Raw genomic sequence first — 16,510 nt, forward strand, 5'->3', positions numbered from 1 at the left:
CTGCCAAATCATCTCTCCAGCCCCTGAACGCATTCTTGGAACTTAGCAAAGGATGGAAGATTTACTGGTTCAAGGAGTTTAAGTACTACCTCTGACCTATTATATCCTTGCCCATTATAAGTTGATTATCTTGAGTACTTTTATCAAAACAACAGACAGATGATAAATAGCAATCAATGCATAGCTCTCTTGAGTGGCCCCAGATTTTAGACTTAGGGGGCAAGACTTCAAAGAGTTGCTACAAATATGTTGGACTTAGGGCTGGAGTTCTGGTGGCTCTTGCAGAGCACCAGGGTTGTTTCCAGCACTCATGGCAGTTCACTGCCATCTGTAACTCCAGTTCCAGGGGATCCAGCACTCTACTCTGGCCTCTCTGGGCATTGCATGCATATGGTGCATATACATACATGTGAACAAAACACTCATACACATAAATAAAAAATCTTGTAAAATAAATATGTTGGTCTATCAAATCTGTAGAACCCAACAACAGCTGAATACACATTCTTCTAAAGCCCACAGAACATTTTTTAATAGAGAAGTATAGAATATGTATTTATGAATACTCATTTTGTTCTATATTAAAATGATAAGGTTATAATTATAAGTAGATACATAGTTTTTTAAGACTGTGAGAAGTATTCTGATTTTCTGACTTTGCAGTATTTTGTCTTCCATTTTGTTTTTTAATTTATTTTTTAAAATTTTATCTTTTTTTTATTCCAAAGAGAGGCAATTTTTAACATTTTCCCAGAAATAACTTGTAGTAGTTTGCATAAAAATATGTATACAATGAAGTTTAAGGGGAAGAAATAGGAATAAAAAAATCAAAGACCAAAGGGTTTGTCAACATGGGGTCCACTTTGGTGGAACAGTGAAGGTTTCCATTAGCTCTGTTCTTTTTTTTTTTTTTTAAACCCTAATGAGTTTATTGGGCTTGCTAACAGAGCATAGCATGGAGGTTTATTTATAGAAGAGTGGGAACTCCCCCCTCCACCCCCCATTTATGACTGCACTGGAAAGTCCACACTCAAATATAGATCCTGTGACTTTCCAACAGCCACACAAAATGTCCAGAGGTGTCTCCTGACATTCTCAGCTTATATATCCTTAGCCCTTTCCCCACGAGCAGCCAAGGTCGACTGATGGGGTGGGAGGGGTAACCGACTCCTCCTTGATGAGCGAGCATGTTGTGACTATAGCTTGCCTGCATAGTGGTAGGAAGACACTTCCAGTTAACAGTCCACCTCCTCCTCCAGCTCTTACAGCCCACAGAACATTCTTAAGGATAAATCATATACGAGGGCAGTAAAATAAACATGAATTACTTAAAAAACAAAATCTTATTTTGAGGTAACTGTCTATTCATATCAAGCTATAAAAAAACAATACAGAGAAACCCCTGTACCTTTTACCCAGTTGGGCTCAGTGGTAACATCCTGAAAAACTATAGGACAATATTACAGCCAGAGAGAACTGTGACAGGATGGTCCATCACAGCAGGGGTCCTTGTGTTGCGTGCTGCCCTTTTATATCCACACTCTCACCTTCCCTGCCAGCTTATCTGGTCTCCATTCCTATAATTTTCTCATTTTAAGACTTATATATGGAACCATATAGGATTTTTTTTTAAAGACAGCATCTCATGTACCCCAGGCTGACCTCGAACTTACTATGTAGCCAAGGATGACCTTGAACATCTCATCTTCCTGCTTCTACTTTCCAAATGCTAGGATTACAGGCATGTACCGCCACACCCAGTTTATGCAGTGCTGGAGACGGAATCTAGGTCTTTGTGTATGCTAGGCAGGCACTCTACAACCCCAGCCCCAGGATTTTTTTTTAATTGACATGATTTTCTGGGCGTTCTTCCAGATGTTATTTCTGACAGTAGTTCTTTCCTTTTCTAGTTGAGTGGTATTCCACAGCATGGATTTACTACAGCATGCTTCAGTACTTACTGGTTAAAGGACAGACATGTAGATTGTTTCAAGTTTGGACTTGAATAAAGTTGCTGCAGACATTCACATACTTGTTTTTGTTTGAATATGATTTCATTTTTTTTTCCGGGATAAATAAACAGAAGTACAATTGCTAGGTTGTATGTAGAGGAGTCGGGACCTCTTCTAGAGAGCTGACTGGGCCCGAGAATTAAATTGGCAAAAGACTGATTATCATAAGAGGTAATGGAAAAGCATAGAAGCTTATATAATCCAAGTTTTATGAGTTTTCATAAGGAAATGAAGACCAGAGAGTCTGATTCTTTCTTCCTCAGCTCGAATCTGCTGTTGAGCCCTCTAGCAAATTTCTCATTATGTTTAATTCTATGCTTCGGCTCCAGGACTTGTGTTTAATTCTTTTATAGGGTGCTTATTCTTTCCTTAGTGGCAGTCTTTATTTAGTAAGGTATTCTCATCGTCTTTTAGCTTTTTACATATCACTTCTTCTGTGTATACGTGTGCTCATATGGTGTGTGCATGTTCATGTGTGTGCAGTTGTAGGTGTGTACATATGGTATGTGCATGTTCATGTGTGTGCAGTTGTAGGTGTGTACATATGGTGTGTGCATGTTCATTTGTGTGCAGTTGCATGCATGCACACGTGTGTGTGTGTGTGTGTGTGTTGGTCAAAGGTCAACATTGGATATCTTCCTCAATTCCCACCTTCCTTATTTTTTAAGACAGTGAGAGACCTCTCACTGAACCTGGAGCTCACCAGTTTGAAAGACCAACTGGCTGGCATGCCCAGGGACCCGTGTCTCTACCTCTTGAGCATTGCAGGCTGGTGCTTCCACACCAGCTTTTTACATGGGTCCTAGGAACACAACCTCAAGCCCTTGTGCTTGCACACCAAGCAGTTTACTGACTGAGCCATTTTCTCAGTCCTCTTTTAGTTTTTTGAACATATTTAAAATGATTTATTTTATCCAGCTTCATGTCTGGGCTTCCTAAGGAACAGGCTTTTTGTTTTGTTTTGACATGGGCTGCATTTTCTTGTTGTGTGTCACATACACACAACATTTTTAATAATATAAATTGTAAATCTATAAGCAAGTTCCCTACCTCCTCAGTGTGTGTTGCTATGGCTGTTTGTTTAGTGACCTTCTTGTATTAATTCTCTAAAGCTTTGTGTAGCCTCTAGAACTTCTGCTCGGCTTGCTTACTGGCTGGTAAGGGCCTTCAATGACAAACTCCCAGGCTCTTGTGTGTGCTAGGTAGGGCACACCTTCACGTCTCAGGAAGTTTATTACCTTTTCTTCTCCTTCTCTTTCTACTTGTGTAGAGCTGCAAGGTCAGCCAGAGGTGAGGTGAGGACTTGGGCCTTCTTAGGTCTTTCCTGGGCGGTAGCCAGGCCTGACAGTGCTGTGAAGAATATGCTTCCTAGAGTTCCAGGATGTTGGAACTTTCCAAAGTCCCCTATGGACATCTTATTTACATCTTTGTTCTTTTAAGATTTTTTTTGCCTCCAACTTTAGATAGCTGTGGTGGTTTGAATGATGTGTCCACATAGGTACAAGTATTTGCACAGTTGGTCAGTTGGTATTGCTGTTTTGGGAAGGTCTTGGAATCCCTAGGAGGGTGTGTTCTTGCTTGAGGACGCATATCACTGGGGGTGGCCTTTCAGAGTCTGTAGCCCATTTCTACTCTGTCTCTGTCTGCTTTCTGAGTGGTTGAATATGTGCGCTCTCAGCTGTCTGCTCTGGCTGCCTCTGCCACCGTGCCTCCCTGCTGTGATAGACTCTTATCCCACTAGAACCATAAACCCAGTAAACTCTTCCTTCTATAAGTTGCTTTGGTTACAGCAACAGAAAAGTAACTAATAGAGAAGTTGTTGTATTTTATTGGAATAACAGACAGCTAATATGAGCCTTAAACTCTGTTCTGTCTTCCAAAGACATTTTCCCAGATCTTCACACATGAAGTAAATAGTGGCTGAGAGAGCTGACATGGAAGGCCAGACTTCAAATCCCGCATAATGCTGTACAGTTGTGTGCGAGTGACTTAACCCTTTTGTACCTTGATTTCCTCATTTACCTAGAATAGAACCTAGTTCACAGTGTTACTATGAAGGAAAAATGAATACACGTAGAGTACCTGAAATAGCTCCTGCTGTACATGCTAGTTTAATCCCTGTTTTTTATTGTGAGTAAGCCTTCAGTCTTCTCAGAGAGTCTCTCTAAAAATAGGATTATCACTTTTAGGGAGGAAGCTGTCACTTTTATTTTCTTTTTGGTACTTAGCACTAAATTTAATTAGTGTATTTATTCAAGAATTTATTTACCTGTTTATTTTTATTTCTCAATTTGCTGCCTCTAAAGAATGTTGTGACTGACAACCTTTATTGTCTTTACTGGCTAGACCACAATCCCTGTGAGCGTGAAGGTGGGAACTTACAACACTGTCTTGTCCTTGGAGTTGTACACCATACAGTGTGGGGGTGTGGAGACACAGACAAGACTCTTCCAGTGTGTGTGTGTGTGTGTGTGTGTGTGTGTGTGTGTGTGTGCATGTGTGTGTGGGTGCATGTGTGTGTGTGTGTGTGTGTGTGTGTGTGTGTGTTGGGGCTAGTTGCTTACCTGCTAGGAGCACTGCCAGCAGATATGGTTCAGTTGCCCATTCAGGGACATGCCAGCTATGCAGAGCTCTCCTGCTCAGCATCATGCTGTTCTGGGCAAATCAGTGATAGATGCCATCATAGAAACCCAGCCCTCTCAATCTACCTTGACACTCTGACAGGCCATTTTAACTCTGAAGCTGCCTTGGGGTTGGGAGTGGGATAGACCAAGACTCTCACAGGGCCTCTACCATGGCTCAACTCCTCCCTCTGCCTACTCTTCCTTTCTTGACCGTGCCTATGGGCATCGATCTCCAGGTTGCTCCTTAGTACCCAAAACTTACCTCAGAATGGCTTCCTGGGAAACAACCTGTGGCAGCTGAGCTTGAGGACGATGGGGCAGCTGGCCTTGCCAGAGGATCCGGGAGTGTACAGCCACCAGCAGAGGAGACCCCTTCTGCTGCTGTGTAGCAACTTCTGGTTAGGACTGGGGAAGAGTGTCTCTTTCACTAGAAGTGACAGGTGGTTTTCTGCCCAGGCAGTTACTTCCAGAGTTTCTCTCTTTGGCACGTGTACCAGAGAAGTGTACCCATGTGACAGAAGATAGAACCCTGGTCAGATGCTCCATGGGGACTATACTACGAATGTAGCTTCTCTCAGTGAGACGAGCCAAGAAATTCATCATGCTTCTTCAGTATTTCTGTCCCATGTCCTCGAAGGGAAAGGAAGCTATGCTTAGAGACTGGTCTAGGAAGATGCTGTCTTCACCCAGTGACTAGGACAGCAGGCGTGAGCCCCATTTGAGAAGCTCAGTCTGGAGAGAAAGGCCAAAGCCAAGGCCCAGAGTCAGATCTAACTGGGTTCTAACTGCAACGGACCAGCCCAGACCGGGGCAGTTCAGTCCGATGGGAACAGGGTCATCGAGAGGGTGGACAAGGAGTCGGCGAGTGACAAACAGACGCAAAAGGAGCTTGATGAAAGTCTGAGTGTAATTTTTGCAGTTGCAAGGTTTGAAATATATACAGCAAATATTACAAAAAACAGCGGAACAGTCATGCTAAGATTCACAGTTCCAGAGGTGAAAGTAAAACATAATTTTGCCAACATATCTCTCTATCTCATCAACCTGACACTAGACAGTAAACTCCTGTTTCTCTGTGTCTTTTCACTGTCAGCCTTTCTCACACACTTAAGATCCTGCTCGGCTTTGTAGTCCCAAGTCAGGGTGGCCTTGGTTCATTAAGCACCCCATCAGGCACTTCCAACACCAGTGGTGCCAGGTTGTTACTTCTTTAACGATCTGGTAACATTCCTTGCTTGTTTGTAGTGGGCCACAGGGCTTCTAAGTTAGTTTAACTCTATAAGTCCCAAAAAGGCTATCTCATGTTAGAAATCCATGAAACCATATTTTTCTCTTATCCTACCAATTTTAAAATACCTTCTATATTTGCTCTTTAATGCTCTCTTATTGATTGTTTATCAAAAGACACCAAGGTGGTCTTGATCTTACCAATTTATCCATGAATTGTAATGAATAAAAGAAACCCTTCTTCTATCTATATTTATCTATCTACATTTTTCTTCTAGAAATCTATTATTCCCTGGACTTTCCAGCATTAACTCTGCCTAGTCACTTCTCACTAAGAGCTTTAGAATTATATTTTTCTGATCCTATTACCTGAGTATTAAGGGTCCAATCCAAGCCCCCAGAGGCCGTTTTATAAGAAATGGCCGTGGAGTAAAAATACAGGGTGTTATTTCTATTACATTCAGTAAAGGAGGTATAACAGGATGAGTGCATAGCTTGAGTGAAGATACAATCATTGGGGCACTCACCATTAGCTGGTGGCACGATAGGCTTGGGCTTAGACACACACTTCCAGCTCTGTTCTTATCACAACCAATTCCAAGAGGCAACCTTCCTTGAAGTTCCAGCCTCAACCCACGGAGGATCTCACGCGGGCTTCATTGGAGATGGCGTGACATCTAACTGTGGCCAGGGTTCGGTCTCTACGGTCAGGATACAGTCACAAGGTTAGACCTCTAGGTGGGGTTGAGATTGTAGTCTAGCCTCAGAGTTCTGGGTAGAGAGTTACTCTAGGGGCAGTGTAACTCCCCTAGAGTACAACTTGGCACAAACCAAGACTCAGTGTGAGGATAAGGGATAGGGTTCCAACTAGCATCAGGGTCATGAACCAGCCCAGGTTTGAGTCATGGCTCAATCCAGTCACTGACACAAGCTGAGACTTCATTCTAGTTTCATTCTGGGGATCCTCAGAGCTTGGCTTTAGTTCAGGTTTGAGCTAGACCCTAGTGTAGCCTGGGATCTGATGTTAGTCCTAGAGCAAACATTTGGGTCAACCTGTTGTTCTGTGGAAGACAGGCCAACTACAGCCTAGAGTTGACTGTAGCCTGCTTTGTAAATAGTTTATCATGTCACATGCTCATCTGTTGGTACACCGTGGATATCAGTTTCAATGCTCTAGAAACAAAGTTGAACAGTTATTACAGAGGCCTCATGTGCAAAGTCAAAGAAAAAATTGTGCTAGCCCTTAATACTTGGCTTACCAATCCCTGTACTAAAGACTTGAGGGGGTGGGGTGGGGGCTCTGGTGTGTGAAAGCCCATATCCCTCACCTGGCTCAATGTCTTCATGAAAGTTTTAAGAGCAAAGTGATCCAGAGAAAATAGAAGGCCTAAGTATCACATAAAGCCTTACTGCCAGCCCTCCAGGCTCCTTCCAGTCTTGAACCTGCCCAGCCCTTCTTCCTCTGTCAAGAGCATTGTTAGGGGTTACTCTGCCTACAATAAGGCAATCCCAGACTGCACATTCTTCCAAAACTGTACTGTCATCCACACTCACTCTCCCACTTCTCCCCTTCGCCAGGGCCCTCGCATTGGCTACTGGGAGGTGCGGGCAGGTGTATCTGCTTTCAGCCAGGGCTGGAATATCCTTGTGATAGGCCAGTTTGGGCCCTCTAAAGTTCCATTTCCGTTCATCTGAGAAGCACCAAAGGAGAGAGAGTTGTATTGGAAACAGCCACTTTTCAGATGATCCTGGTCCCTCCAGATACTTTCACTCCCCAAACACTCTGTCCAGAGCTGCCCATGCCTCACTCCCCAGGCTGTCACAGGGTCCATGGCTGGACTCCTCCATCTGCTTATTCCTGCTTCCTTCACCGGTGCCATGGGTGTTGATCCTAGGTCACTCCTCAGTCAACTGGCATTGCTGGAGAAGCCAGGAGTCTAGAGCCACCATCAGGGGAGATGCTTCTTAGCTACTATGTGGTGCTTCCCACTGGGAGGATCCCTTTCTCTAGGAGTGGTCATGACCTCTTGTTTATCTCAACCCTGAGAAAGTGGCTGCCTGACCTGTACTCCCAGCAGCCCCTCTTATGTGACATCTGCATCAAACCCTTAGGTGTGGAAATGGGATCTTGGAGCCAAGGCAGTAGGAGGGCCTATCTGTTATTTGTTTAGATAGGGTTTCACGCTGCAGCTCATGTTGGCCTGTACTCACTGTGTAGCCCAGATTGGCCTTGAACTCATGGCAATCCTCCTGCTTAGCCTCTTGAGTGACTCTTTAGAAACATCCACTCATCTGACCTCCAAGTCCCATCCCCACATTTGTAGAATTGTCAGGGAAGTGCCTGCAAGGAGGGGCCATAAGAATCATCTAGCATATACTGTGTGTTTACCCCATCTGCTTTTTGCAAAGACCCCCAACATAAATTATTCTCATCTACATCTTTTTAAAAGATTTATTTTAATTATGTGTATCTGTGTGTGAGTATATGTATGCGAGTACAGGTACCCACAGAGGCCAGAGGCATCAGATTCTCTGGAACTGGAGTTTCAGGAGGTTGAAAGCATTCAACATTGGAGCTGTGAACTGAACTTTGGTTCTTGGAAGAGCTGCTGAGCCATTTCTCTAGCCCCATTATTTTCATTTGTATCCAAGAGGCATCTCACTGCAGACATACCTATTTTGTCATTCAGGTTTCTTAAATTATAGCATTAATTTTAATTCCAGAAAATTTCAATAATAAATTTCATAGCCAGTGCAATTCTCTTCATGGTCTGGGGTGTCTGCAACCTGCTTTGACTGCAGGTGTATGATTTGCACAGTACAAGCTGCCCGGTTCCAAAAAAAGAGACACGGAGTGATCTGGAATGATCCAATGAACTCCATGATGGTCAGAACTGGAACGGATCTGTGGCTGCAGAGTTTAGGGGAGACTACCCAGTTTGATGTTCCTACTCTGTCGTCTTCAGCTGCTTTTAGGCAACTGTAGCCTCTCAAATCCAGACGCAGTGAGGGAAATCCACCATTGGTTAAAATCTAACACGTTTTAAGAATATGCCTTTAGGTAACACTTAAGTGAATGCCATGGTTCTCAATTCTGCTTCCACCCCGCCTTAATAGTTTCAGCAAGGCTCCTCCTCTGTAATGGGAGTGTTTGGGCCTGGAGGAGGATTCTTGGGTGTGGATGTGGCCAGGGCATTTGAAGAACTGAAATAAAAGCAAGGAGCTGTGAGCTGACTGGGCTAAGTGGCAGAGCTAATTGGGTCAGGGCTCCCAGGATGTTGGGGCATGCCAGCATCTTAACAGGAAGGGGATGAGGGATGGAGCATCCCTAGGCTCCTACATCATCCTCTTGCCCCAAAGATGAAGGACTGCTGAGCACCTCAATGCACCGATGAGAAAACTAAGCCCAGGAGGAAAGGGCCTTTCCAAAACTCAAGAAGTAGGACAAAGACCAAACCTGGGCCTCCTGGCTCCTACATGGGAGAGACAAGAAGATGGGCAGGAAGGAAAAAATGTCCATATCTTCCCCTCAGTCCCTCATGGCCCATCACTTGGCTGTAGCCACATGGATGATCACAAAGCCCTTGATATCTGGGAATTTGGAGCTGATGAGATCCACTTGCAGTTGCCTTGGGCCACTCTTGGAGGGGGTAATGTTGAACTGGACCAACGCGCTCTCCTGGGGCTGCAGGCTGGGCACACTGGAGACAAGAGCAGGTAAAAGGCAGTCAGTCCTCTCTCCCTGAGTCTAGTCGGACGGCCCCCCAGTACGTTTCCATCTTAACCTTCCCTTCTACAACTTATATTCTTTCCCTCCAGCCAGGTTAGGCTCCTCCCTTGGCCCCGTGCATACCTTGCACGTCCCTCCCTAGCTGTTGTCTCTAGCATTCCTCCTACCTTGGATACCTTTCCTTTTCCCAGCATACCTGGGTCCAGATCCAGATCCTCTTCTTAAGGAGACCTTCCCTTGAAGCACTAGAGACCTCTGCCTGAGAACCCTGCCTTCCTTCTTGATGCCAAAAAAACTCCTCACTTTTATCATTTAAGAACCAGCTCAGATATCAGCGACTTTAGAACTTCTCTCTGACTCCACCCCCACCTTCACTCTTGGACCCGGGATTTATCTGTCCCTGAGAGTTCTTCTCTAGGCAGAACTTCATCTGGCCATCCTTAGCATCCCTAATAATTTTCAGGTGGCGCAGGTTAGTATGACCAAGGACTACATGTATAGAGAATGAATGAGTGCATATATGAATGAGTGGGTAAATTAAAGAATGAATGACTGGATGAATGAACTAGTCAAAACTGAACTAAATAAATGAATGGATAACTAAATGAGTGAAAATGTGAATAAAAGAGTGGATAATGAATGAGTAAAAGACAGCAAGTGAATGGAGATCAAATGGGTACAAGTGAAACGTGAAGTTTTCATGAGTGGTATGCGTGAATGAGGAGATGAGTTAGGCCAGTAAAGTCGTATTTAGTGGATGAAGGCTGATGTTATGGAGATCTTGTTCCTAGAGGCCCACAATCTCTTGTTTCCTCCTCAGTTAGCTTATTCTAGACCCATCTCATGAGGAAGGCAGCCCTCGTCCTTGTCAGCCCCGAGCCGTGACTTACTCAATGCTGAGTTGTCCTTGGAGAAGGCCACTGCCCTCTACCATCAGCACACAGTCCTTCACGCTCTCCAGGAGGGGGTTGACCACTGATACTTCCACTGCAACTGCCACTCCCACTACAGCTGGGCCCAGCACCTGGAGAGGCAGCACCCATGAGCCACCACTTGTCTGCCTCATCCCACCGGGAAGCCCTTAGTTCTGGCTGTGTCTGAGAATGTCTCCTGCCTCCACATGCCCTGTTAGAATGCCATGGTCTGCCCCACCCTTGAGAGATGAACCTGGGGCCCAAAGCTGGGACCCCAGTTTCACATGCCCTCCGTTAGCTATGCTAGGAACAGGGTGGTGGATGTGGTCAGGAGTCACCTTGATGGTGATGAAGTCTTCTAGAGTAATGTCCTTTTCTACCAGGAGCTTCTCTCCTTTACTGACAAGGCACATGGCAGCCAACAGGATCTTCTTGTCCTCTGTCAGGTCTTCTTTGTACTGAGAGTAAGATATTGTGACTGGGATCTTCTTCTCTGGAAGAAAGAGCATGGAAGAGAGTTAAACCCAAGGCTCAAGGAGAGTATTTTCTTTTTTTCCTTCTTCTTTTCTTTCTTTTTTTTTTTTCGGTCTTTTTGAAACAGGGTCTCCCTGTAGCCCCAGCTGACCTAGAACTTACTATGTAGACAAGGCTGGCCTTGAACTCACAGAGATCCGCCTGTCTCTGCCTCCCAAGTGCTGGGACTACACGTGTGTGCCACTATGCCGGGCACACAGCATGTATACCAAAAAGCTGAAATACAGTGGGATTCAAATTTAGCCCAGTAAGGTGCCGTGATACCAGATTGTCTCTTCAGGAGTATCCAGAAATCTGCCAGAACTCCTCATAATTATTCAAGATGGAAATATCACCAGGGACTTTTACTGTTTATTGAGCACTTATTATGTGCCAGCTCCAGAGAAGACAGTTCAAAAGATGGTCTCAAGCTTCCAAGCTCATGAGGACAACTTCCTAGCAATGTCTCCAAACCCCCTTCACCATGAAGGGCCGGCTTTACTCATTCTCACCAGCTGTTGGCAGGCTTCACGGGCACGCCTTCCCAGTACTCTCATACTTGAGTTTTCATCATGGTCCGGGTCTTTGCCTCCCTCTCACCAGCCACACACACCTTTCCTCAGCATTCTGTTGTGTAGCTTACCACAAGCCAAAGCTAACCGTCAGCGTGTGTGTGTGCGTGTGTGTGAAATATATATGTGCGTGTGTATGAAATATATATGTGTGTGTGAAATATATGTGTGTGAAATATATATATGTGTGTGTGTGAAATATGTATATGTGTGTGTGAAATATATATGTGTGTGTGTGAAATATGTATATGTGTGTGTGAAATATATGTGTGTGTGAAATATATATATGTGTGTGTGTGAAATATATATATGTGTGTGTGTGAAATATATATATGTGTGTGTGTGTGTATATATTTTTGGGGTGTGTATGCAATGAGTCCTTTCTGCTTTCCTTCCGGCTCTATTATATGCTATTGTTCTGCAACTTTGATTTTCTCCTTTTTTTCTGACCCCTGAAGTATTTGAGTTTTGAACTTAGGGATATCCTTGAAGATCTCTGAATGCTCTCTGCTCACCCAGGGCGTTGGACATAGTAGCTGCTCTTGCATTCCAGGAGGTTGGTCTGTGTATTAGACACTATGATGTACATTATATTGGTAAACTGTCATGTGCTGTTTGAGCTCACTAAGAAGCTGGCTGTGGACGTGGGCTAACCCCCCCACCTCTGCCGTTTCAGTCATTTCAGACTTAAACATGTTTGTCTTAAAGTGTCCTCCAAGGTTTGAGGATGGACTGCCCCTCTCCCCCCATCTCTGTGACCGGGAGAGATGAGAACAACAAAACAGCCCAAGTGTAGAAACATCTTCTGAGACCAGCTAGAAGGTAAGTATTCCAGCAGAGGTTACTGTTGTTTATCCCGTGGTATGAAAGTGCCTGCAGCAGGAAAGAGAAGCTGGAAGTCGGCCATTGGAAGGTCAGCCATGGAGAGAGCTCAATCAAGAACTCCAGCTGACTGCTTCAACCTCCCCACTGGGTTTCTGCTGGATGTTGTGAGCACCTGATTTGATGATGTCATCTCTGTTGTGATTTGTTCTTTTACTTGGAAGCCTCACTCAAGGGGACACTGCTATGCCTGGAACTCTTTCTATTGGGAACTCCATTTGGCTGCCTCAATGGGCGTCTCTCAGTCAACTTCTGCTGGATGACTTGACCCATCTCCCTCTCATTTAAAAATCTCATTCAAAAAAGAAAATATATTGTAGATCATTCTCCAGACTGTAAAAAACAGATATTGCTTTGTTTTCTGGGCTCCTATAGTCCATTGGGTTATTATTAAAACCTTGTTACAAGAACAATAATAATTATTAAAAAAAACTTTATTTAAGATTAAAATGTGCTAAGCACCTGGAAGCACTTTCATGGATAAAATAATTTAATCCTCACAGAAGTTCATGAACAGATATTATAACTATTATTCCCAACTTACAGAAATATGAAAATACAAGTACCATCAAGACTATATGTTCATTAAAGAGTAGGGATTATGTCAATTACTTTTTATACATTATATCATTTACTTCTTTCATGGTCATAAACAATTGCTCTCAAGAATGGTTCTGGGACCTGCAACATCAGAATCAACTGGAAACTTATCAGAATGCAAATTTCTGTGATCCAGCTTGAAGAATCAACATATGCTACCAGTGATGCACTTGGGTGGAGCACTGGTACATCTCAGAACCTGGGGTAAAGGTCCCTCTACAGTGTGCAGACCTCTGAATCATGAACTCCATTCATAGTTTGAGAAAAACTGAGATTCTTTTCCCCAAACAAGAATTTTTCATAGCACCTCAGTTAAATGGAAAAAATAGACATCTTTTGAGCAAAACACTTGAGGAGAAATCTTCAAGCTCACATGGAGCATTCACCAAGACAGAGGATATTCTGTACCATAAATAAATAACATTAAGAAATTTAAAAGAACAGAAGGGGGCAGGAGGTGAGAGATGACTCAGCGGTTAAGAGCACTGGCTACTCTTGCAGAGGACCCAGGTTCCCATCCCAGCACCCACGTGGCAGCTAACAACTGCCCATTTTCAGTTCCAGGGGATCCGATGCCCTCTTCTGACCTTCATGGACATTGCATGACATGGGTACAGTTATATATATGCAGGCAATACACTAATATACATAAAATAAAAATAATAAATAAAATATTAAAATATAAAGGGGGCAGGAGAGATGGCTCAGTAGTTAAGCCCACTGGCTGCTCTTGCAGAGGACTAGAGTGCTGGGAACAGCACCATATGGTGGCTCAAACAGTCCTTAAATCCAGTTCCAGAGGCTCTGACGCCCTCTTCTGGACTCCACAGGCATTGCACAACAGGCAATACACTCAATACACGTAAAATAAAAATAAAAAGCATAGAAAGAGCTCAGTGTATTCTCTCAGACCACAGAAAATAATATCAGAAAGAAAACTTGATAATCCAAAGTGCTTGGAGATAAAGAATACACTAGGGTTTTTATTTGAGATAAATCTTGCTGCTTAACTCAGTCTGGCCTTGAACTCAACCACAGCCTCTTGAGAACTAAAATGATATGCATGTACCGCCACGCCTCCCGCTTAAACTTCTAGAAGAAATGCATCCAAAAGAAGAAATGTCAAGACAAGCCTAAAATATTTGAAGAAAATGAATATTGCACCTGGTGAGGTGACAAAATCTCCTGCTTAGGAGATTTTTATTATTCAGTATATGTAGTGAAAAATGACAGATTTAAAATGAATAGTCTACTTTACAACACTAAAAAAATTAAAGCCAATATAACCAAAAGAAAGGAATGCTAAGAGCTAGGGGTGGCTGAAGGAGGGTGACCACAAGTTCAAGGCCTGCCTAGGCTATAGAGTGAGTCAAGACCAGCCTGAGCAACTTAGAAAAAGAAGGCGAGGGATGAAGCTCAGGGGTGGAGTGCTTTCAGAGAATGAGTGAGCCCTAAGTTTAACCTCGGTACTGCAACAACGAACAACTGGGAAAAGAAGAAAAGAAAAAGATACAAATTAGGGTAGAAACTCATGAAATTTAAAGCCAAAAAAAAATCAGTATTGAAAAGTCAATCAAACGTAAAGCAGTTCCTTTAGGGAAAAACAATAAGAGTAACCAGCCTCTAGCCAAGCTAAGTATAAGTAGAAATAGTCCGAATGGGTCTACATTTGGTAAGTAAACTGTGATCAGTCATTAATATCCTTCCCAAACAGAAAGCCTCAAACTCTGATGGGTTCACTGGTTAAGTCTACCAAATATTTAAGGAAGAGATTGTGGCAAATCATGACAGTTTCTGGAGGAAAATGGAAGGAAAGGAATCTATGCTTCCAGCTCATTCTATGGGGCCAACGTTACCCTCAAACCAAAACCATGCAAAGATATTACATAAAAAGAAAACTACAGATAAATTTCTCTAGTGAACATAGATGCAAAAATCCTTAACAAGATATTAACTGATTGAATCCATCAATGAATAAAAATATTGTATAGCTTGGTCAAATTCTGGGCATGCAAAGCTGGTTCAACATTTGAAAGTCTATTAATGTATCCATTAAAAATCAAAGAAGAGAAATCACACAATTGTAATAACAGATGTAGTGAAAGAACTTGACAAAAATCTAATACTCATCCATGATAAAAACCTCTCAGCAGACTAGGAATAGAGAGGCACTATCTTAACTTGATGAAGAATATCTACAAAAAGCCCTATAGCAGACATTAAACTTTAAAAATATTTATTATTATTACTGTTTCAATTATGTGTGTGTATGTGTGTGTGTATGTGTACACAAATGCAGGTGCCTGCAGAGGCTAGAGGTTTCAGATCCTCCTGAAGTTGGAGTTACAGGCAGTTGTGAGGCACCTGACACAGGTGCTGACAGCCACACTTGTGTACTTTACAAGAGTAGCATGCGCTCTTAACTGCTGAGCCAGCTCCAGCCCCTTTAACATTCAATTTAATAGTGAGAGACTAGGAGGCTTCTGCAAGATCAGGAACATGGTGTGTCCTCGCATCACTCCTGTAATAAAATATAATGTGCTTGCTTAGTTCAAGAACATTGACTCTGGGAGTGAGGAAGCCCTTCCTTGCCACAGACTCTAACGTGTTTATGCCAACTGTCTTCCAAATCACCCTTGTCTAGGCCAGGCAGACCTTCCTGCTCTGCAACAGGGAGAGGGAAGAATGACAAAAGAGCCAGAGTGAAAACATCCCGTCCTGGAGAACAGATAGCGTGAGAACCATTACAGAGGTCAGTATTGCTCTGTCTCCTGGTATAAAGGTTCCTGAGTGGCAATGGGAAGCTGGAAGCTCATCTATGGAGAGAAAGTTCAACCAGGAACTCCAGTTGACTGCCTCAGCTTCCCTAGTCCTGCTGGATGTTTGTAAACTCCTGATTGATGATGTCACCTTTGCCCTCTCAGGCTGCTTCTCTGTTGCGTACTGTAGACTCCAGACTTGATGATGTTTTGCTGTCTGTCTGCCTGTCTGCTGCTTCTATTTGATGCTTGCTATTTTGTGTTGTTTTTATTTTTATTTTTGCTTGCTATGCTATATACTTGATAAAGTCAAGCATTCAAAACCAAAGTATGACTATCGTAGATCATTCTCTGGACTGTATAAAGCAACTCCTTTTCAGCATCATAGTGGATGTTGGAATAGCTAGGTAAATAAGATAGAAAAGGAAAGAGAGGATATATAGATATGCGGAAAGTGACATAAAAACATTTTTATTCAAGGATAAGTTGATTGTCTACGAAGAAAGTTTAAAAACAACAATAATAAGCAAATAAAGACTATGGATTATTGCAAAGTTACAGAATACATGATTAATATATAAGCATGAACCTGCAATGTATACCAGCAATGAACAATTGGATTTGAAATTAATATTATTCATGTTACCATCCCTCAAGTGAAATAGCTAATAATTTAT

General features: G+C 43.0%; 1 protein-coding gene across 1 annotated transcript in view; it reads right to left on the reverse strand.

Annotated features, from left to right (window-relative positions):
* Positions 1–9,410: 9,410 nt before the first annotated feature.
* The window catches only part of Tgm6 (transglutaminase 6), a 44,095-nt gene continuing 36,995 nt past the window's right edge, over positions 9,411–16,510 (reverse strand). Inside the window, exons 11-13 of the mRNA XM_008854515.1 lie at positions 10,846–11,000; positions 10,484–10,617; positions 9,411–9,564 (exon numbers count right to left, since the gene is read on the reverse strand). Of these exons, the coding sequence (XP_008852737.1) occupies positions 9,411–9,564; positions 10,484–10,617; positions 10,846–11,000 (443 nt within the window). The remainder of the gene's footprint in view (positions 9,565–10,483; positions 10,618–10,845; positions 11,001–16,510) is intronic.

The sequence above is a fragment of the Nannospalax galili genome, unplaced genomic scaffold, assembly GCF_000622305.1.
Source record: "Nannospalax galili isolate Female #2095 unplaced genomic scaffold, S.galili_v1.0 scaffold707, whole genome shotgun sequence".
Taxonomy (NCBI): Eukaryota; Metazoa; Chordata; class Mammalia; order Rodentia; family Spalacidae; genus Nannospalax; species Nannospalax galili.